This window comes from Fonsecaea erecta, assembly GCF_001651985.1.
Source record: "Fonsecaea erecta strain CBS 125763 chromosome Unknown Scaff12, whole genome shotgun sequence".
Classification (NCBI taxonomy): domain Eukaryota; kingdom Fungi; phylum Ascomycota; class Eurotiomycetes; order Chaetothyriales; family Herpotrichiellaceae; genus Fonsecaea; species Fonsecaea erecta.
Genome location: NW_017387255.1, coordinates 489,991 through 511,762, shown reverse-complemented (window position 1 = coordinate 511,762; position 21,772 = coordinate 489,991). Strand labels below are relative to the sequence as shown.

General features: G+C 53.8%; 9 protein-coding genes across 9 annotated transcripts; 6 read left to right on the top strand and 3 right to left on the bottom strand.

Moving 5' to 3' along the window:
- Positions 1 to 274: 274 nt before the first annotated feature.
- Positions 275 to 2,258, top strand: AYL99_10750 (hypothetical protein; the record flags this gene model as incomplete). The annotated part of the gene is made up of 5 exons (XM_018842256.1): positions 275 to 707; positions 767 to 1,080; positions 1,142 to 1,222; positions 1,279 to 1,922; positions 2,027 to 2,258. 5 exons carry the CDS (start codon positions 275 to 277, stop codon positions 2,256 to 2,258), a joined length of 1,704 nt encoding a protein of 567 aa, XP_018688417.1.
- Positions 2,259 to 2,375: 117 nt separating this feature from the next.
- On the top strand, positions 2,376 to 2,909 carry AYL99_10749 (hypothetical protein; the record flags this gene model as incomplete). The annotated part of the gene is made up of 1 exon (XM_018842255.1): positions 2,376 to 2,909. One exon carries the CDS (start codon positions 2,376 to 2,378, stop codon positions 2,907 to 2,909), a length of 534 nt encoding a protein of 177 aa, XP_018688416.1.
- Positions 2,910 to 4,184: 1,275 nt separating this feature from the next.
- Positions 4,185 to 5,725, top strand: AYL99_10748 (hypothetical protein; the record flags this gene model as incomplete). Its single annotated transcript, XM_018842254.1, has 3 exons — positions 4,185 to 4,492; positions 4,555 to 5,173; positions 5,225 to 5,725. The coding sequence occupies 3 exons, from the start codon at positions 4,185 to 4,187 to the stop codon at positions 5,723 to 5,725; spliced, it is 1,428 nt and encodes a 475-aa protein (XP_018688415.1).
- Positions 5,726 to 6,687: 962 nt separating this feature from the next.
- AYL99_10747 (hypothetical protein) lies at positions 6,688 to 7,653 on the top strand (the record flags this gene model as incomplete). Its single annotated transcript, XM_018842253.1, has 2 exons — positions 6,688 to 6,697; positions 7,007 to 7,653. The coding sequence occupies 2 exons, from the start codon at positions 6,688 to 6,690 to the stop codon at positions 7,651 to 7,653; spliced, it is 657 nt and encodes a 218-aa protein (XP_018688414.1).
- Positions 7,654 to 8,632: 979 nt separating this feature from the next.
- Positions 8,633 to 10,312, bottom strand: AYL99_10746 (hypothetical protein; the record flags this gene model as incomplete). The annotated part of the gene is made up of 1 exon (XM_018842252.1): positions 8,633 to 10,312. The coding sequence occupies one exon, from the start codon at positions 10,310 to 10,312 to the stop codon at positions 8,633 to 8,635; it is 1,680 nt and encodes a 559-aa protein (XP_018688413.1).
- Positions 10,313 to 11,098: 786 nt separating this feature from the next.
- Positions 11,099 to 12,100, bottom strand: AYL99_10745 (hypothetical protein; the record flags this gene model as incomplete). Its single annotated transcript, XM_018842251.1, has 5 exons — positions 11,099 to 11,269; positions 11,337 to 11,435; positions 11,533 to 11,855; positions 11,911 to 11,986; positions 12,035 to 12,100. The coding sequence occupies 5 exons, from the start codon at positions 12,098 to 12,100 to the stop codon at positions 11,099 to 11,101; spliced, it is 735 nt and encodes a 244-aa protein (XP_018688412.1).
- A 571-nt stretch (positions 12,101 to 12,671) lies between these two features.
- AYL99_10744 (hypothetical protein) lies at positions 12,672 to 13,146 on the bottom strand (the record flags this gene model as incomplete). Its single annotated transcript, XM_018842250.1, has 5 exons — positions 12,672 to 12,692; positions 12,746 to 12,762; positions 12,818 to 12,895; positions 12,946 to 13,027; positions 13,084 to 13,146. The coding sequence occupies 5 exons, from the start codon at positions 13,144 to 13,146 to the stop codon at positions 12,672 to 12,674; spliced, it is 261 nt and encodes an 86-aa protein (XP_018688411.1).
- A 685-nt stretch (positions 13,147 to 13,831) lies between these two features.
- AYL99_10743 (hypothetical protein) lies at positions 13,832 to 17,635 on the top strand (the record flags this gene model as incomplete). The annotated part of the gene is made up of 1 exon (XM_018842249.1): positions 13,832 to 17,635. The coding sequence occupies one exon, from the start codon at positions 13,832 to 13,834 to the stop codon at positions 17,633 to 17,635; it is 3,804 nt and encodes a 1,267-aa protein (XP_018688410.1).
- A 1,045-nt stretch (positions 17,636 to 18,680) lies between these two features.
- On the top strand, positions 18,681 to 20,131 carry AYL99_10742 (hypothetical protein; the record flags this gene model as incomplete). The annotated part of the gene is made up of 4 exons (XM_018842248.1): positions 18,681 to 18,831; positions 18,901 to 19,162; positions 19,360 to 19,793; positions 19,893 to 20,131. 4 exons carry the CDS (start codon positions 18,681 to 18,683, stop codon positions 20,129 to 20,131), a joined length of 1,086 nt encoding a protein of 361 aa, XP_018688409.1.
- Between the last annotated feature and the right edge of the window lie 1,641 nt (positions 20,132 to 21,772).

Sequence of the window (21,772 nt, the reverse complement as noted above, 5' to 3'; positions counted from 1 at the left end):
TCTGCGTCGACTGCCTCTCTATTACACAACTGCCACCTAATTGCCTCAACTCTGCTCTGCTGACTCTGACGGGCAAACTCCGCTTCATCCACGCCCCTTGCTGGCCTTGCCTTGCTATATCCTCGGCTCAGGGTACGGCGCTTGAGGGTCATCTAAGCGGCCTCCTAGCCATATAACCGAGAATGTCTCCCCGGTATTTGTCGCCATTCCCCGCATGCTAGACACGGCCTTGTTGACAATTTGCCCAGCTTCCCCAGACTGACGACGTTCTCGGATGTCTACTGCAATCACATCCGACGGCCGACCTGGCAAGAAGCGACGCGCTCCGATCGCTTGCACCGCGTGCCATGCTCGAAAAGTCCGCTGCAACGTGGTCCTTGTTGGCCAGCCCTGCTCCAACTGCCAGCAAGACCAGACTGAATGTGCTTTGCACGTCTCTGCCAGAGGTAAACACAAGCGACGAAAGCTGAAAAGTAACACCCACGTCCGTGCAGTCACGCCGGCTTCATTATCTTCAGCTGGGCCATCTGCGGATGCTCTAAACCCCCCCACGGCTACCACGGATCTCACGGACTCGAACCGCCCGATCTGTCTGCCCTCAGAACCTCCATCACGAGACGAATATGAGTCCAAGGCCAACGTGGAAGCCTATAGGAACATTGTCGATGCTGTTCAGACGAGCGGCGCTAAGGTCCCCCTGTACGTTGGTAGGTTTGCAACTGGCCATGCTTCGCACGAGTGAGAACAGCTGAGCAGCAAGTTTCAGGCGAGCTTCAATCGCTTCGATTCATTTTCCATGTCGCCAGAGACAAGAGCATCGCCTCCAAGGCTCATTACCTGGTTCCTCCACCAAAGAGGCGTCAGCTATCACCAGAAGAATACGCGTGCCTACAAGCCAAGGGGGCTTTTTCCACCGAGTCGGATGACTTGAGGGACGAGCTCCTGGGCTTGTTTTTCGACTATGTCTACCCGATCCTGCCGATTGTTGACCCTTATGATTTTCGTCGTCGGTACGAGGCGGGCGGTGTTCAGAGCCTCAGCCCGCTCTTGCTTCAGAGCATGTTTCTTGCTGCAAGCAACGTAAGCACCTACCCTAACCTGTGTATTATACATCAACACGTCCTCAGTTCAAGGTCTTTAGTTTATCTCGACAGACGGGTTGAAAAGGTCAGGCTGGCCGTCGCTGATGCATATGAAGAGAAAATTCTACGAGAGGGCCAAGGTGATTGAGTATCCTGTCCCATGGCTAAGGCACTGGAGCTGATCTGCTACTGGCAGGCCCTGTACGACTTCGAATACGAAACTGATAAGATATGCTTGATCCAGTCAGTCCTGTTGCTCGGCTACTGGTTGGGACAAGCTCACGACCGGACCGACAGCTGGCACTGGGTCGGCGTAGCAATCAGCCTGAGCCAGAGCGTCGGCCTCCACCGTGATCCAGGCAGCTCGGACGTGCCTCCGTTGCAGCGCAGCCTGTGGAGACGGATCTGGTGGTGTTGCTACTACCGGGACCGATGCATCGCGTTGGGGATGGGACGGGCATTCCGCATCAACGCCAAAGACTGTGACGTGAAGGAGCTTACACTTGAAGACCTGGTGCACACCGCGGCCGACTCCCCTACGTCGTCGTCCCACTCAAACCTGAATGAGGAAAGCGCGGCCATTGTGGCCAAGTGCAACAGCTACGCCCCCATATTTCTGGAGATTGTCAAATTGAGCCAGATTTTGGGCGAAGTGCTTGCCTCTGTATACAGACCACGGCAAGAGCCGATTTCCTGGAGTGCGGTCGAGCTCCTGGAAGACAAACTCGCTCGCTGGCAAGTGGCTCTCGACCCACGGTGTCGAGTCGACACGCCGCTTACCGCTTTGAATGAGCCCATCGCCATGACGTTGCACAAATACTACATCCAGATCCTCCATCAGTGAGTGTGGTCCCTTGTATCTCTCTCCCCCATCCCCATCCTGCCTCCTCTGATCTGGCACCACGGAAAGCTCACTGCCTTCTTCATCTTGTCCCTGTGTCCAGTGTCACGGTGGTCACCATGTACAAACCCTTCGTCTTCCAAGACGGCTTACTCCCCACCCGGCCTGAAAGCGACATCCGCGCACGGATCGCGTGGGAAGGATGCCAGCTGTCGGCATTCGCAGCGACAGACGGCTTCCGAAAGCTCAGTGAGCTCGAGCTCGTCCGGTTCCTACCTCCTGAAAGGCAAGGCAACACAACTTTCTTTCTCTTCCTCCGCCGCTTTCTCATCTAACCTCGTGGATCTGCCTCTCAATGGGTTGGCGATATTGACGACCTCCTGTAACATTCTCTATGTCAAGAACAAAAAGAAGACGAATGCTGACGATGCTGCCACCCTATCAGTGTAACGATGCTCATCTCTGTCGTCGCGATTCTCTTCGTGGCAAAATGCCTATCGACGGGCATGAAATGGCACCTAGCGAGCCAGAACCTCGACCTCGCCATGCTGGTAGTGCAGCAGTTACAGGAGAAGTACCTGGCCGCTAGGTTCATCTTCGCATACTATACAGCAGCGTTTGAAAAGGTGGCACCGTCCCAAAGACCGCTGCTGGATGCCGGGTCGGCGCCGGCACCGGCACCGGCATCGACAGCTTCCACCTTGCCGACAGGTTCCTGCTCCAATACATTTCCGAACCTGGCAGCAACCTCTACCTCCACCAATACGGCCAATTTTGAAAATACCCCGAGGATTTATGAGAGAGGCGTCGAGGCCCGTGGTGGGCCCAGCACCACCAGTCCCTTCCATGCCGTCGAGTCCTTCTCCTCGGGGCAGGAGGATCATCTGGGCACATGGGCAGAGTGTTTCCCAGCGAGCATGGCCGCGGATTTTGACATCTTGTTCGGGGCGGAGGGCATCATGAGAGGGTTTGAGGAGCTGGTTTGAGAGGAGCACGTAAAGGGTGGTGTGCAAAATGTGGCAGCTTGATAGCCCATGACTCCCCGATACCCATCCATACACATCTGCTCGCACGAGCCCTGTCAAGGTTATATACATAGGCAGGTATGTATATGTGTGTGTGTGTGCCGGACCTAGGCATCTCGCAAAGAACTATTCCGTGTGTACATAGGTCTGCCTACCGACGTGGGACGTGTGGAGGCAACAGTATCCTTGGTATCCAGGCGCGGATTCCCTTGTATTGTCTGTATCCGCTGTATATACATACCTCGCACGCAGACATGTACAAGGTAGTGAGCGAGCGAGTGACGGGTCTCTGCTCCGGGTCCATGTCTCCATCCGCGTATGGAATATTATGTATTTACTGTAATAATCAATATTAGACATCCCACCCACGCATTGGGACCCTGTGCTTTCACTAGCTCCTCCTACATACTGTCCTGTGTATGCATAGAGGTAGTTAAGGTTCATTGACAACTTCTCGGTAACTCGCTCATGCTCCAGACCTCGTCACTCAGACCACTCACTGCTTGCTTGCTTGCTTGCTTGCAGCTTATGTCTTCTTGGGCCTCGGCAGAATCCAAAGCCACCCCAAATATACCATGGCAGGGGCTAGTGAGGCTTTGATGACGATCCCCCGCCCTCTCCCAAAGTCCTCCTTCTAGCCGACTCCCATGATTCATTCGATCGTGGGTGTCTTGCACACCAGCCGCGGCTATAAGGCGGTTGTTCCCACCCTTGGGGGGATCGTCGTGTCACCACCACCATCAGCGGATGTTGCTTAGTGTCCAGCGAGAATACGTTCTGAGAAGAGGGGAGAGCAAAATGGGTCGGTCGGGCCGGGCTCATTGAACGGGTCTGAAGTATTTCTCGGTGGCTTGAGACCAAGAGGCCACTCATCGAGGCGTGGGTATATATAAAACAGGTGCCCCTTGCAGACCATCCCATGCCTCATTCTGTTCGCGTCTTCCCTGAACAACGCCCGGCAAAGAGTCAGTGCAGGAAGGTTGAAACTCGACTAGGTTTGATAAATCTCCCCTTTTCTCAGTCCTTGATGGAGGAGACTCTGATATGCTATACTCTCTCCACATAGGGTCATCTGTAACTTGATTGGTTGCTATCCGCATTCGACTTCCTGGCTTTCACAGTCCGGGGGAAGACGAGCTCTATACTAAATCACCTGAGGCGACCATTTCTTCGAGAAAAGTGTTCGCAAACAAGCAATCCTTTTCATCAACCAGTTCGTTTACACCGTCACCCAAGATGGTATCAAACAAACTACGCGTCGGGGTCTGCGGAGGCGGCATGGGAGGCTTGACCGCAGCAATTGCATGTGCCCGAGCAGGAGCCAAAGTGACACTGCTCGAGGCGGCGCGGGAGTTGGGTGAGATTGGAGCGGGCATCCAGATGTTCTCCAACGTGTCCCGGATTCTCATTCGGTGGGACGTGGACAAGATCATCGGCGACGATTTGGTTGCCGTGGATGAAATCAACACTTGGGGGTTGGACGACGAGTTGCTGGCTCGCTTCGATCCGAAGGAAGGCCGCAAGCTCACCGGGTTCCCGCACTGGTTCGTCTGTCCTCTCCGGCATGTTGTTTGGGTTGCCCACGTACTAACAGTCTCTGTTGTAGGGTCGTCCGTAGAGACCACCTCCACGCAGGGCTGACCGAGTGTGCTCGACGGAACGGTGTCGACCTGATCGTCGGATCCCGCGTCCAATCTCTCCAGTCCTCCGAGGAAGGAGTCAAAGTCACGACAGTCCATGGTGTTGAGCATACCTTTGACCTGCTCATCGGGTCTGATGGCATCAGGTCGACCATCCGTCAGAATTTGTTTCCAGAAGCGGTCCCCACAGCTGCGTCCACCGTTGCGGCTTTCCGTGGAGTTCTTTCTTACGAAGAGGTTTTTGCCCAAGTGCCCGAGGCGCGAATGTGGCTGCGAAATACGGCCGACGCTTGGATCGGGCCACGAGGCTATATCCTCCTCTATCCCCTCTCGGCGGGCCGAGAACTGAACGTGGTGGCCATGTTCCAGATGGACCGCGTCGTCACAAAGGCTGAGGAGATGGACCTTGGAGAGTTCCGCGACCTGTACAAGGATTGGAGTCCATTTGCGCGCAAAGTCCTGGGGCTTCTCAAGAGTACCCAGATCTGGCCGTTACTAGTACTGCCACCCATGAAGTCGTGGTCCAACGAGCACAAGAACGTGGTCCTCCTCGGGGACGCCGCTCACTGCATGCAAAATCACATGGTATGTACCTATCATCCGTTGAGGGCGCAGTTGCTGATGGAGCATTCCTAGGCTCAAGGTGCCGCCACTGCCATGGAAGACGGGGTGTTCCTGGGGACCGTCGTCGCCGAAGTGGTTCGAGGGACCATTAGCCTTCCCACAGCCATCGAGCTATACGAGAAGAAGCGCATGCCCCGTGTGTGGACTAAACAGCAGATCTCTTTTGTCAACGGGACATTCAACATGGCCGGGGGAGAGGCGGCGAAGAAACGGAACAAGGCTTCTCGACCTGAAATTGCCTGTTTAGATCGGAATATCATCCAACCCAACAAATCGCTGCCGCCGACATATCGAACCTGGCAACTAGCCTTCAGCCCAGTAAGCGTCCCAGGTATCATGTACTTTGACGCCGAGGGAGATGCAGACAACGCAGTGTGCGAGTATTTGCAGGAGACCACGCCGATGGACGAGAAGACTCTGGTGACGAAGGGCCTCTGGGACAAGTGGTGGGGGATCATCGACAACAATGGTGTCGAGGATGGTTCTGACAAGGTCAACGGCGTTTCATCCTGACTAGGTAGCTATGTACATACCTGGATGGAAGGGGTGATGATAGTCGAACAAAAGCATTGAGTGGTGACCAGGGATGAGGTATTGATTTGGTTTTAGCCTGGCTCCTGTTTGGCGTGTTTGGTTCCGGGGGAGCCTGTGGGCGCCGTGTACCGGGTAGTGGGTGTCAATGTGGGCGCTCACGCCCAGCCAGTAGTTGGGTTAGTTAAGCCCCATTCAACTTAGGGCCCGTTTTTAGGCAGCTCAACAAGTTCAACAACCCCCGATGCCTACCTAGTTGTAGATTGACCTTCGCAAGCCCCCGGTGGCCCCCCGAGTTTAGTCGTATCTGGACTCCCCACGCTTGGTGCAAAATCTCATCAACCACCATCTACCTGCGTCCATCTTCAGCATCAGCCACCAATCAATCAATCTCTCCCACCCCAATCCATCTTTATCCACCGCAATGGGAACCGAAGATCTCAAGTTGAAAAATCCCCCATCTACTCAGAAAAATCTCCCATGGCACCCCCAAGGGCACCCAGTCCTCCGTCCCCTGAGCTGCTGTTGTCACGCTCCTCCTCGCCATGGTCCTGAAAAGCCGTCCTCCAGCGTCTCTCCCACTGCGACGTCTCACCATCTCTCCCAATTTCGTTTCCAATCAGCAACCGCGACTCCTGCAGGCGTGGGACTATGCCCAGCCACGGACACGCCCAGGACCGAAAAAGAACTTCCGAGATTTCCACCTGCAGCGTAGATCCGTCGCCGGTTTCTCGTCTGCTGCTTTCCCACCATCTCCCGCCCCGTCTCCATCACTATCACCAATACAACCACCACCACCGCCTGCATTCTTAATCCCCCTTCTTCCCTCCGCGTCTTGCCGGCCATCTTCTTTCTCTGCATCTGTTCGACGATATTGTTCGACGCACTCCCACAAAAACCCGTTTGACCTTGAAGAAGACGAAGACGAGGAAAATCCAAGCACCATGCCTACAGGTGGGTATCCTCCTGCTCCCGGTTCCACCTGCTCGAGGCGTGAAGAGCATGTCAACGGCCTCCCATCACAAAGAACAGACTCGGGGTTTGAGGCCTCTAATATGCCCACAAGGCACAATTTTATTACCTCTCTCCTCTCTCAGGAGCGAAAAGGGCTGTGCCTCGCCGTGTCATGGCCTTGCAATCAATCTGCCCATCCTCAACACTTTCTTCCCGTCGAACCCGACGTCACGTGCAATATCCTCCCCATACGTCACCGTGTATCATTTTGAACACCGAGAAACAGCCGCTGACGACCAAATCCCATAGTAACAGACACGAACAGCGACGCCTACCACAAAGCCTTCAACAACAATAGCTTATGGCGACGCTCTCTGGCTGAAACCGACCCGGAGCTCTTTGAGCAGATGGCCAAAGGCCAGTCACCTCAGATTCTCTGGATTGGGTGTGCCGACTCGCGCTGCCCCGAGACCACCATCCTGGGTCTGAAGCCCGGCGAAATATTTTGCCACCGCAACATTGCCAACATCCTGGTCAACACCGACATCAACTCCCTCTCGGTCATTCAATATGCCGTCCAATACCTGAAGGTCAAGCACATCATCATCTGCGGCCACACCTCGTGCGGGGGTATCGCGGCCGCCTTGGGCAACAAGAAACTCGGCCTAATCGACACCTGGCTCATGCCTCTGCGAGCCATTCGCCAAGAGAACCTGTCCCTCTTGAACAGCTTAGACGAAACCGCGCGGGGCTTGAAAATGGTGGAATTGAACGTCCGGGCGGGCGTCAAAGTGCTCCTCACCAACCCCATCGTCCTGGACGCCATGGACGAACGCGGCCTCCAAGTCCACGCCCTCATCTACAACGTCGGCACTGGCGAGTTGCGAGAGCTGGATATCGAGGAGGATGAAGAAGTCGTCAAGAGCCGGGTCACCGCGTTCAAGACGGAGGATTAAGACCCAGGAGCGGGTGACAGCGTGGCCGGGGGATTTCGAGGGAACGGACTGAACCTTTTTCGTAGAACTGTATTTTTTCGACCACCTATGTCGTAGCCAACAGCACCAGGCTGCGTTAGGGCATTGCCTTCAACCATGGAAGTGAAGTGGCAGTAATGTATGTAGAGGTGTAGAGGTGCTCGCTGTCCGTCAGTCAGGTCAGCTTGGCTGGGGGAACTTTGCCGCCCGTCCCATGCTTTGGCGTCCGTCCCTCGTACTGTGTGCCTTCCATTCTCACTCTCTCGTTCTCTCGCTCTCTCGCTCTCACGCGTGAGATCCCTCTCCCAGCCGGACAAGGCAGCTATCCTCCCCTCCCCTGCCCTCCTCCAGTAATATGGCCTTTTCCCTTGTAGGTTGTATAGATCTCGATCCCCACAAGACTCTAAGACCCGGGGTATAGGGAACGAGGTCAAGTCGCTTTATTGGGTGGGAATGTGTGTGTGTATTACAATCTCTCTCTCTCTCTCGCGGCCAGCATCGGCAAGGTAGGGCAAGGTACGGGACTGTACTCAACCAGGATAAATAGCACCCTCTTCTCTATTATAGGATCTCGAAGAAAGAAACCACAGGTGTAGATTAGAGTCTTGCGACGACAGCAGCGTGGTTTACATCTATCTTGTGCCAAAATCCCCCCTTCCCCCCGGGGCGGACGATAGAACAAGTGGCATATCTTTATTCCCGTCTGGGTGCCGTCCACCACACCTGGCGCCTGCAAATACAACAAACCAACAACAAACCAACAGAACCAACATCAACAAAGCGAATGGACTTGCGAAACAAAGGCACCGGTCTACCGCCCAGGACACATGCTGCGCTGTGTGTGTCTGTCGAATGTGGTGCCGACGTGTTTCCCTTCAGCCCACCCACGCTGCTGCGCTCTTGCGGGAGATAAAAACGATTGGACATGTCGCTTCCCTCCAGTTTTGTCGCCGCCTGTCGTTCAACTCGCGGTAACATAGCCGTTATTTGCATGGGGGAGACGGTAATAGCCCTCCTTTCTCTCTGCTTCTTCCCGCCGTTCCTGGGCCTCTCGTTGAAATTTGCTCTGGGCTACCGAACTTGACAACTGCTCCGCGAACATCTTTAACCGTGCCAGAATGATATTCACTCCTGACGTCCCTGGATAGTCGGTTCGCAGAAATAGCAGGTCCTTCTCCGAAATAGTCACATGTTGCCGGTGCCGTATCAGATTGATTTTCGCGCTTCGAAGGTGTTCCAGCACTTCTGGAATTGGCATGTGAAGCTGTGGAATGAAGCTCTTTGTTCGTACCAGGATATTATCGGGATGGAGAAGGTTGTACACGTAGCCCTTTTCTTCGATTTTCTTCTCAATATAGTTCTCCGCTGATCGAACAAGGTCCAAATACTGGTTTCCTTCCTTCTCGGCTTTTTCAAGGACCTTAACGCACGCTTGGATTTCACTTATCAGATCGAGAATTCGAAGATCCACGAGGCGAATTAGGTTCGTAAACATGACCTGGAATCGACTTGTCCGGCGCCATGACCAAATCGGAGACAAACGGGAAATGCGCTCTAGCTCTCTCTCTGCCTCCTGGAGGTGCAAATGCATGAGCATGACGGTGCTCTCGGTTTGGAGAACGGTTGTGAAAATGTGATGGCCCCCCTCAAGCAATAATTCGCTATATATGTCCATGCTATTGGCAAGCGCATGCTTGTCGGGGAAGTCCACGCGGCTGTGTCTGACCACGAGTGAGTACTTACCAACCGCTATGTTTGCCATGCTCAGGTAGTTTGAATGGGGTAAAACGAGGCCAGAGATGTTGACCCAGTGTCCGACTTCGATAGTAGTCATGTTGAGGGTGTCAAAAAAGTTCTCGCTCGAGCCTTCCGGAAGCTCGCACGGATAACCTAGCCAGCTGACCGTCTTCGCACCCGCAGGACTAAGGCATAGGATACCTTGGGCAGCTGAGCCTGTTGCACCGAGCGCGCTCACGAAGCGATTTCCTGAATCCACTGCGAAGCTCTGGACGCTAGCAAGACGGTTGTACCCGGCTGCTGTCGCCGAAATTGTCGACAAATAGACCTTGTGAGCCAAGCTACTTCCATTGGTGTAGCCGTCCTTGAAAGAGGTCACCAGGAGATGGACAATCAGGCCGGTTTTGAGACAAATTGCAAGGATGAACAGGCATAGAATTATCGGTCCCAGGTATGCGCTCGTTGCAAGATTCGTAGCGGCGGCGATAGGAACATTGAGAAGCCTACTCAGAAGCTCAAAGCATGAAACGGCACCGCCTCGGAGATTGTTGAAGAAGCGTTCGAAGATGGACCACCGGGGAGTCGCGAGAAGTCCTTGTTGAGAACCAACGTTGACCACCTCGGAAACACAGTTTCGACTTGCGGATACAGACTGTCTTCTGAAAAACGCAGCTCGGGTTTTGGCGCGAGCCCTCAAGGACCTTGATGACCTCCGGCGAATGATGGACCTTCTGCGTGCAATTTTGACATGCGAGACCGCGTTAGGTTGATCATTTTCAGGACGTGAAGAATGCAGATCCTGTTCACATGCTTCTGACGAGCGTCGCGGCCTGGTAGATGGGGAGTTCTGCTGCTGATCTGAATCCCTCCTGGCCGAGATGTCAGCGAGAGTGCTGGTCTCCATTTCCATTTCCATTTCCCAATTGGAAAAGTTCTGGGTATTGGCGACGATTGACAAGATGGGCGCGAGATAGAGAATGGAAAATGAACCACAGGTTTGGAGACGAGAGAATGGAGCCTGAGGTCAGGAACATGTTAGGACTGCACGCTGTTTGCCTATTTATGTCACAAAGAAAGGCCAAGGGGAGTCGATGCCAGAAGCCGCAAATTGTTCCTTGTCGTGTAACTTGGTGCATTCTTTGTCCAGACCCTTGAACCACGTTACAGTCAGACATCTCGTTTTCGCCTTCTTCAGATGCTGAAAGGCCAGGCCTAGCCGCATCCATACCTGCCTTTACTAGAGATGTCGCAAAGAGATTTGCTCTTAGAGACTGGGGTGAGAAGGTGAAGAGGTCTCAAAAAACCCGGCAAGGGAGTAGTAGTAGTAGATGGGGGTTTATCTTCGCTCGTGCGGTAGGGGTTCCTGCATATTTTTACTCCTTCTTGGTTTGTTGTTCTGATCTCTCCACGTAAACAGAGACAAGTTCTGCTCATTCGAGTCGACGATTGAGATCACGCCATTTTGCTAGTCGGAGGTGGGCTTCATGACTCCTGGGGTCTGCCAAAAACCAAAACAAAACAAAGAAACAACTTCATCAATCAATCAAAATTGGTGGTCTACTTTGCGCCCCTGGTTCCGTTCTGGATGGTTTGCTTTGGGCAGTTTTCAGGAGACGACCAGTGAATGTTGTTATTGTTTTATTATTCTCGCGAGTGACAACTGGTCCAGTCCAGCAGAGGAAGTTCATTCTCACTCGCGGAAAGTTCTGAATGCTTCTCCCACGGTCATGCCTCCCAGCACGGCCTCTTTGACCTTGTCATCAGAGGCAACAAGCTTCGGCATCAGTGACAGGGTTTCGTCGAGCAGGTCCTGAGGGATAACCACCACCCCTTCCAGTGGATCACAGAACACGATGTCGCCCTGACATCATCGAGTCAATAAAGGCAGGAAGAATTGATTTTGGCCGATGGAACATCTCGTTACTTACCGGGGAAACATCGACGCCGCTTATGGATACGCGGACGTTGCGAGCATATGCTGTTGCCTCAGCCCCTATCCCAACCGTGGATTTGCCCAGGGCAAATATCTGACCGATCAGCAAGGCTCAGGGAGGGAGGGGAACATCCTCAGGCTGCAAGAGAAGAGAAAGGCCGTTGACACGAATGTCCAAAGGGATCACCCACCGGCAACTGAGCATCCTTCAGCTCTGCCAAATCTCTGACACGGCCGCCGACGACGCAACCGGCCACCCCTCTAATCTTCATCCTCTGTGCCATGATGCCTCCCACCGCCGCACATTTCTGGCCTTGTGGCTGATCAATGACAACAATGGTTCCAGGTTCTGTCAGGTCTACCCAGTGACTCCCTTTGGGGATGGCATTTTCGACTGGAGGATCTGAATCTGGCGTGGCAGTCTTCGACACCAGCTTCAGGGTACATGCCGGTGCGATTACTTTTTGTAGAGTCTCTCCAGGGTCTCCGTTTGATGGTAGTAGGGCAATAGGCACTGGTTCTGGTCAACTAACAGGGCCTGCCATGAGACCTTCCAGGAGGTAGCACACAAATATCAGCGAGATGGCCTGCCCTCGGAACCTCTCCTGGCTTTGTTTTCTGCAGCTTCAGAAGCGCATCCGATACCTTGTCCTATCAGATTGACTGACAAGATTACACAGCTACCGTACCTACATCACAGGGGGAATATTCATGGAGGCGGCGTAGCTTTTCTTGGAGGTCGGTAGGCCCAGTCGTCATGATGGAGGACTGATACGAATGATCTTTGGCGGAGAAAATGGAAGATGCTACACTGGGCTGCTTGCTGTAACGACCAAAGGATATTCTCGATATGTGAGGATGAGTACACTCCGACACGATCAATACATCGGGGAAGAAAGAGAGAGAGAGGGTGGTGTCTTTATTTGACGGAATGGCACACGTCGGTGTTTGCCCGCTCCGAATTCGGAGTTCAGGTCTCCAGCTCAAATGTGGCTGCAACTACAGCGACAGCGACAGCGACAGTCAGTCCAGCGTGATATGTTGAACCGCAGCTGAAACTCGTATGTATTCCCGAGCCGCAGAACGCCAGATACGATCTGCAGATGACCCAAAGACATCCAAGAAATGCCTCTGTGTGGGTTGCTTCATGAAGAGGTTGTGCATATATCGCTGCCCGATTGCCCCAACTGATTTCACATAGTGCGCCGGAAGCGAGCAACTAATGGCAAAGAACTTGAGTTTTGTCGTGCGTATCCGCATTGCCCGATAGGCGGAATATGTACAATGTCTGGTTCCAGGTGGACTCAATATGGACGACTGTCCCGAAGTCTTAAGTAATGCGAGGTTCGGCCTAGAGCAGGGGTCAGTGATATCAGTCAAGCTTCGTGCCATTGCTTGACCAACCTTCCACCTGCTATTCACTGTATATTTTCGTTAGCATTCATCCAGTATGATGGGCACCGAATATTGACGAACCTTCGAAGCCAACGGGAGCCACCACAGCGTCCGACTGTCCTCTTATTTTCCCGGTCAATCGGTGATCTCTTTCCATCACTGCAACAGTGAGTAATATGTCGGTGAGCTTCTTTCTTTTCTGCACCCACTTTGCCTGTCCCACACGTCTAGTTGTCTCCTTGGCTGCTTGAAGTCGTTTGCGTAGTACTTGATCGAGGCGAGGCCAGCACCCTAATGGACGGCTCAGTTTGGGAAGATCTTTTGTTCATTGAAAGGGGATGCGGTACTGTAACACCGAACATGCCAACCATGATCGCATATGGCAGAAGAGCTTCGAAAGGAACCCCCATGGCTACGAGCTATACCATCGACTGCGAAAAGGTAGATTGCCAGTTGCCAGGCGCGAGAAAGAGAGGTGCGGAGTTTGCGGTTGCAAGCGTCACAAACGAGAGCTGTCCCTGGCGTGTGCGAGTACACGGGGTGTCTTTATTCCTTGTCGTGAGGGTTATTGCGGACAGCTGGTGAGCTGGATGTCGAGCGCAGGTCAAAGAGGTGTCGAGAGGCGCCTTACCTTATTCGGACATGATTGGGCGCTGCTTTACAGACCATGTCGATGAGGGTTGGATGCGCTCGCCCATCGCAGCGCGTCTCTCCAGCGTCCAGCACGAGCCTCAAATTATGATAACACTATTGAAAGCGTCCGTTTGACGTGTAGCAGCTATCTCGAACCCCGATCAAGCCGACGGATCAAAGGCCCCTACGGTGTTGAGCTCATCCTCACGCGTCGAACAAATATTCAGCGACCAGCCCGCCCCTCCATTCTCACAACCTCTGTTTGCGCCCAAGTGCCGATTGTGGCTGGGAGATCAAAAATGCTGTGTCGCGTTGTGGTTTCAGTGGCGTGAATGTAAAGAGTCGGACGTGGCGTTGGCGACGACAAGAAGAAGAACAATACATCTCCCGCGTGATGGTCATTATCCCGACAGACGACAGACGCAAGCACCGCACTACATATTACAATCCTTGACTGCGTCCATGTCGCCCCTAACCTCTGTAGAGCTGGACGAACCGACCAGCGCATATGAAGAGACGTCCGATGATGAACAGTCACCAGCGCGGTTTTCAGCAGACCGGTCTCCCAGACATACCAGTGGCGAGAACGGAGAGGTGTCAGAAGGCGAGCAAAATGCTTCAAACGAGGACCGAAAGAGGAGAGCAGCGGCAGAGCTAGTTAACGTCCATGATCCCAACTCGGAAGACAGCGCCCTGGGTGAACAGCTACAAAGATCGGCGGAGGAAAGCCTCAGCGACAATGAAGCCAAGGTTGAAGCCGATGCCGATGCCGCCTCCACGTCTGCTCCGCAAACGGAGGCGAAAGAAGATGTCTCTATGGTTGACGCCGACGCCGAAAGCGAGCAGGCAGCTGACGATGAGGGCGATGAAGAGGAAGTTACAGACGAAGACAAACAGGCTGTAGACGGAGACGACGGGGAAGAAAACCCCCAAGAGGGGACAAAGAGCCAGGGTGACAGCGAAGTCAGCTCAGAAAGCAGCCAGGACGAAGGTGAATCATCTGCCTCAGCATCGGGCTCCGATTCTGCATCCGAATCGGGTGCGGAGTCGGAATTGCAGTCAGAAGCAGAGTCCAGTGAAGAAGACAACACGAGCGAGGCCATCGACTCGAAACAAAACTGTGTGTTTTGTAACCAGACTGTAGCCGCCGACAGCGACGACGGCGAGTCGGGGTTGAGATGCCCTGCCTGCGACAACCACGCACATCGGAAATGCGCTCGAGAGCGCGGCTCACTACAGACAGGCGAGGCTTCCCCATGGCAATGTCCGCAGTGTGCTGGCGACAAAACGGCGCCATCAGTGTCACCAAAAGCCCGAAGCACACGATCCAAGAATTCGGCGCCCAGGCTTGTTAGGGACTTGTTGCCTGTGACGCGCGGCTTACAAAAGCCGTATTCGCATTCAATCTTTGCCCAACCGGTGATTGGGGATGGTGACGACGGAGGGCGCGCTCTGAGGAAGAGGAAATCACCGACTCAGGAACCTCCCCCCGTCGAGAAGAGACGACGGAAAGCAACAGACCGAGCATTAGCAGCGGCTGCGACAACCAAAGAGTTGACAGAGAAGAAGGCAGCCATTGCGCACTCGACGAGAAGATCGAGCCAAATGAAAATCACAAAACCTACCGCGCGGATACTGCAACATCGACCGTTCAACAAGCCGCCCCCTCACAAGTTCATCCTGGCTTTTCGTTTAGAACAAGACAAGATTGAGGCAATTTTGAGCAAACCCCCTCGACCCGGCCGGAGAAGAGAAAGACGGACTCAGCCTAAGAAGCCTCCCAAAATACCGCCCCCGGCAGCGGTCTACCAACCTCCTGTTCCCAAGTTCCCTGCTCTGCCAACACAACACCTGATTTTCCCCTCAGCGTTTACCGACCGAGAAGCTGAACTCAACGCCAAACCGTACGGCGGCATCCTTTCCGAAGTGGATGCAGATACAAGCCGTTCACTGCCTCAACTCCGAGACCGCGAAATTTTCGAGATCGCAAGAAAAGAAGCGGAGGAAGAACGTCGCCGAGCATCAGCAGCAGCCGAGGCGGAGATCAACGGCGGAGCAGGGGACGCTACAGCAGCCTCGACCTCGACCTCGACCACGAAACCCAGCCGGTCCACAGTGTCGGGGCCCCCAAGCAAGATCAAATGCATCCAATTTGGGAAACATGTCATCGACACCTTCTACGCCGCCCCGTACCCGGAAGAATATTCACACGAAACCCGGTTGTTTATCTGTGAATTCTGCTTGAAATACCTACCCTCGGAATTCGTGGCATACAGGCACAAGCTGAAGTGTCCAGCGAAACACCCGCCTGGAGACGAGATATATCGTGATGGCACGGTCTCAGTCTGGGAAGTTGACGGAAGGAAGAAGACGGAGTATTGCCAGTGTCTCTGTCTTATGGCCAAGATGTTCCTGGGTTCAAAGACGCTGTACTATGATGTGGAACCCTTTTTGTTCTACATCTTAACTGAGTACGATGAACTGGGGTATCATTTCGTAGGGTATTTCAGCAAGGAGAAGCGGCCAGCAAGTCAGAACAACGTTAGTTGCATCCTGGTGATGCCCATCCATCAGCGCAAGGGTTATGCAACCTTCCTCATCGACTTCTCCTACCTTCTCACCAGAATAGAGGGAAAGGAGGGATCTCCAGAAAAGCCTCTCTCGGATATGGGCCTAACCGCCTACCGCTCGTACTGGGACCTCACCATCTCGCGTCATCTGCTCGATCTGGGCCTCAAACCGTTCTCCACCAAGACCCTCATGGCTCGAACTGGCATGACAGCTGACGACGTGATCCATTCCCTCGAGCGCCTGTACGCGTTCATCAAGGACCCAGTGACCAAAACCTACGCAGTGAGGTATGACAGGAAGCTGTACCAGAAATTCGTCGATGACTATGAGGCCAAAAAACATCGAAAGTTGAAGCCAAGCAGTCTGATGTGGACGCCCTATATTATGGGCCGCAGTGATCAGGCCACATTAGACGGACAGCCTCTGCAAGCTCTGGCGCCCAGGGATGAGGAAGATGGAGACGAGGAAGACGTAGAATTGGGCCGGGAGGGGGATGTGGACAGTGAGGTGGTGATGTCAACTGCCGCCAAGTCTGTGGGTGGTGGTGACTTGCCAGAGACTGAAGTGGATACAGAACGTCTTTCCACACGGTCAAAATCAAAGTCCACAAGAGCAATGTCGCGGCCAGAATCGGTCGGGTTGCAGGAAGAGGATATGGATGTCAAGGACCCCGCCCTCGTCGATGCGCAGGGCCATGTGGCACCCGGGCCACCTCCGACGGCGCCGCTGAGCGCCGCTGGTGCCCTGCCACTGGGTACTGCTCGTCCAGATATCAAGGTCAATGGGATTGTCAATGGCACTCCTCATGCTCAAGGCGAGAATGGAGAGGAGGAGAGCGGCGGCAGCGAAGATCGTCCCGGAGCAGGAGAGAAAGACCAGCCAAAGGAGGCTGGTAAGGAACAAGAACCTCTACTCTCAGGCTATGCCCTTGCTTTCCGCCAACATTCGATCCCGCCTACACGTTTCCAAATCGATCCGCCAATCCCACCATCAATGCTGCGACAGAGGAGCACGAAGAAACGCAGCGCTGCTGCCGCCTTTGGATCGCCAAGCACCTCACAGACGAAGGGCTTCGGCAAAGGAGAATTTGCTGCGTCCACCGCTGGAGCTTCCATAGTCGCAGTGAGGAGCTCGCCGAGAAACGCCAATAACAGCAATAATGCAGGGTTGAGTTTGTCGGGGCCTACGCTTTCTGCCAATGGCAGCAGTGTCGCCAGCACCGGCAGCGTATCTCCGAAGGTACCCGGGACTCCTGTCAGGCGAAGCGGGCGGAGAAGTGGGCTTTCGACAATGACAGTACCGGCGTCAGACGTGTCAGTCACGAACGGCGATGAGGACGATGCGCCTGGAGAGGAAGATGAGGATGCAGCACATATGGAAGGTAAACTAGGCGATGAAGAAGAAGGGGAGGAGGAGGAGGATGAGGAAGAGGACCGATCCTCTTCCTCGAGCGTTGATGAGGAGGACGACGACGAACAAGGAGCATCAGTGGCCACGGAGGATGAAGAGAGCGAAGAAGAGGAAGAAGAGGAAGACGGCGATGATCCCAACGATGAGGACGCAGTTCTGGATGACGAAGACGACTCCGAGGATGAAGATGATGATGACGACGACGACCGAGACCCCGAGGCTGAGGTGGATTTGCCCGACGACGAGGACGGGGACGAGGACGAGGAACCAGAGGATGAAGACTGAATGGAGCCTCTGTCAAGCCCCTCTTCCTTATGCATCTCGCGAAGACCTGGCGGGGGGATCTTCATTGGGATGGACCGCTCTTTTCCCGTTTGTGTCTTCTTCTCACCGATTGTAACGTCCAGAGACGGCGGGTGTTTCGCGGGATTCCGGACTAGTCTGCGCTGTGTGGGCCGAATGAGTATGCATTATTCATTATTCATTATCCATGCGTTTGCAGACAACGAGAGAGATCACGGTCTCGCTGGGTAGCTGGGTAGCTAGGTGGTTTGCTGATTAGTTGGATGGGCGGGTCGGTAGGGGAGAGGATCAACAACTACGGTGGCTGGTTGAAGTATTGCGTATATTTGTGTACTTGGTTACCCAACAACCGTTCTATTTGGCTTAAAACTTGCTTGGGGCTTGTGTTGCAGCAGCGCACTGCACAGTGTTGCTATCGAATTATATAGCAAGAGGCTGTATACCGTTGAAGGTGGTGGTGGTGGTGGTGGTAGCAACTAGAATCAATCCCTCGCTCTCTCCCGCCCATCCATTTCGCCTCGTTCAGTTGGATGGATTATCGGTTCTGCCACCTCGGTACTGTGTGTTTGTGTGTGTGTGTGTGTGTGAGAGAGAGAGAGAGAGAGAGAGAGAGAGTTCACCCCCCACACCGGTAGGTATGCCATATGGCGAATTGCCCCCTTCTTCGGAGAATCAATTCCAGGAAAAAAGCTTGTGTATATATATACCGGGTTTCTCACTCACTCACTTATATGTAACCAGAAATCTCATCAGCCTCGGGTAGAGAGCAGTGAGTGACAACAACAACCCCTCTCCTAGTCATTGCTGCTGAAGAGAGAGGGTTTGATTTGATTGATATATACATATACATTATACACACATACCTACTTACATACATACACATCTACTCAGTACCCACGGGCAGATCCAGGAAGGGGGTTTGGCTTGCTTTCTATTTTTCTATACTATACTGTACTAAACTATTCTACTCTACTCAACTCTGCTCTACATTGTCGTGGTCATCATCGTTACCACCACCACCACCACAATGTCGTATCTATTTCGGCCCGACGTCAACGACGCCGCGGACCACAACGAGATCACCTTTGCGATACCGAAAGAGTGCAAGGCCGGCGTCGTGGTCAATGAAGGCCCCAATTTCCACATCGAGGTGCAGATGGTGCCGGTCCCGGAGCCAGGTAGGTCAGATGTCTCGCAAACACGGTGAAATACAACACAAAATCAATCCTAATCATGGCTCTCCTCAGGGCCCGACGAAGTCTTGATCAAGCTCAACGTGACGGGCATCTGCTTTTCCGACGTTCATTTCGCCATGGGCGACCTGGGCGCGCCGCCCATGTCCACGTTCGGCGTGCGGTCTCCGGGCCACGAGGGCGCCGGCGTGGTGGTCAAAGTCGGCGCGGACGTGAAGAACTGGAAGGTGGGCGACCGCGCCGGCATGAAGCCGCGATGGTCCGTCTGTGGCGACTGCGACCTCTGCCTGGACGACAAGGAGGCGTATTGCCGCAAGTCGGTGCTCTGTGGTCTTCATAAGACAGGGCGAGTGTACCCACCCTTGCCTCAGCCTGTGCTCAAAGATGAAGGCAATGCTGACGACGATGACGATGACGATCGTGCTCAATAGGACGTATCAACAGTATATCTACTCGCATCTCGGAAGCTGTGGCGTCAAAAGACCTGCTGATCTCTCTCTCTCGCTAACATAGATACGTCACGTCCCCGGCGCATTACACGCAACGAATCCCCGACGGCGTGGACGACTACGCCGCGGCGCCCATCATGTGCTCCGCGGGGACCATGTATCGTGCCTTGCGTCTGGCGGCGCTCAAGCCGAACAACTGGGCGGTTTTCCTCGGCGGCGGGGGCGGCGTGGGCATCCAAGGCGTGCAGTTGGCGGCGGCGATGGGGCTGCGGCCGATCGTGGTGGACACGGGCGACGAGAAGGAGAAGCTCGCCCTGCGTCGCGGCGCGAAGGCGTTTGTCGACTTCAGGCGTGTCGACGATCCGATCGCTGAGGCCGTCAAGATCGCGGACGGGGTCGGCGCACACGGCGTATTCGTCACGGCTGGCAATTCCTACCCATCCGCCATCCCGTACACGGGCACACGTGCCGGTGCTGTTGTGACGTGTATAGGGCTCCGTGAGTTTCTACTTGTTCTTCCTCCTCCATGGGCCCCCATCTCCCCTTTCGCGTCTTCTTCGAAGAAACGAGAGCTAAACCCGCAAAATTCATAAACAGCGCACAACAAGGAGCTCACCATCGGAGCTCCGCCGACCAAGTTCATCACCCAAGGCCTGACGGTGCGCGGGTCGATCGTGGGCAGTCGCGCCGACATTGCCACGACCCTGCAATACGCCGCGGCCGGCAAGATCTCGGGCGACCACACGGTCTATCCCATCGACCGGCTCCCCGAAGCGGTGGAACGGATCCGAAAGGGTGAAGCGGCGGGGCGAGGCGTGGTGGATTTCAACCTGTAGTTAGTTGGTGATATGCAAACCTGTACCTATGTGGGTGAGTGGACGGGACGTGCAAAACAAACGTGGTTTACAACGCAGAAAAAGGTGTGTAAAAGGAAGAAGTAGAAGACGACGACGACGACGACTGGTGGGCGACTGGATTGAGGAAGATATCCACATCATTAGGTCCTACAGGGAGCTTCGTTTACTCTGAAACCTGTATCTGTGAGGGGGTGTGCCTGTTGATGGCAGCAGAGTATCTGTCTCTGCACCCGCGAAATCAATACGTAGTGGCAAAGAACCGTTGTTGGCGATGCTGCCGATGCTGACGGGGCTTGTTCGTATTCAAAACAATGTTAAAAAAAAAGAATGAATTTGAGCCTTTCGTCCTTTCTTTCTTTTTGGTCGAGCTACTCGTTCCTGCAGTGCCGTTTACAAGGCTCGCCATTAATTAATTAATAGGGTCCCATTATTTGCAAGTTTGTTTTTTGGGGGGAGGGGCCGGGGAAGGTAGATAGAGCCTTACAACTAACAATACAACAATATCAATAATGATATTAATACATACATATGTAGCGAGGACAAACATACACACATACATACTACTCGGAGTAGAAAGTCCGAGATATATACCGAGAACCAACCTGCTCGGGGAATCTTCTCCGACGACCCGGCGACATACACACCCACATATAGTGGTGATTAGCCTCACTAGCCCAATCATACAGTATATGTCCATAGGTACCGAGTTACCTCATCCAACAGGGTCCAGCATGGATGATTATAAAATGCCTGTATGTACTAACTTAGGACAGAGAAAGGGCTCAAGACAGAAAATGAAAACTCGAGAGATAATAGTATGTATGTATGTTATTACCGACCCCTCTCGGCGGGACTGATCTTTCTCTGGTCGGGGCCCCCTGCTTGGGTTCTCCTGTACCTCGTCTTCGCATTCGTCTCGTCACACAGAAGCTTGCATGACCACAAGCGGGCAGCGAGGGAGGTGAGTCCCTCCCTTCTTTGCCATCACCATCACCACACATACTCTCCGTATTTCGAATGCTCATGGGCCACCTATAGTAGTACTAGTAGTAAGCTTGATTCTCTTCGTCCTGCGCGTCGAGCGAAGAGAACGAACCAAGGGCAGACCGAAAGACTGAGGAAGTATTCCAAGGGCCAGTCATGTGGTTCCTGGTTCTCGGGTATGGGGAAGAGCAATCCTGAAAGCAACCACCCGAGTCACCAGACAACATAGAGCGAGGGACAAAGCGACAATGGTTGCCAGCTCATACGCATCATACGCCTCACGCCTGTCTGTATCTAGCCTAGCTACATATGGATGCCTTTCAATCAGAGCCCAGGAAAGAACAAGAATCGGCGAAAACAGTTACTCCTTTAATCATCCATTGTGCTGTGCAGTAAAGCCAGCCGCGGGGAATCCTGAGCAACTCCCTGGGACAGGTCGTTTTGGACTTGTCGCTTAGGCACTGCTGCACATTTCCTCGCCTGCATCACACATCTCCCGCATCATGCACACCTCCTCGCATGCCATCCCAATCCTATCCCGGCTCCCACTGCGGCGGAGGTTGATCCCTCAGATCTTCTATCGTTCCTTTGCAGAGCCCACTGACCAATTTGACAAAGGGCCCCGAGTCAGTCTCA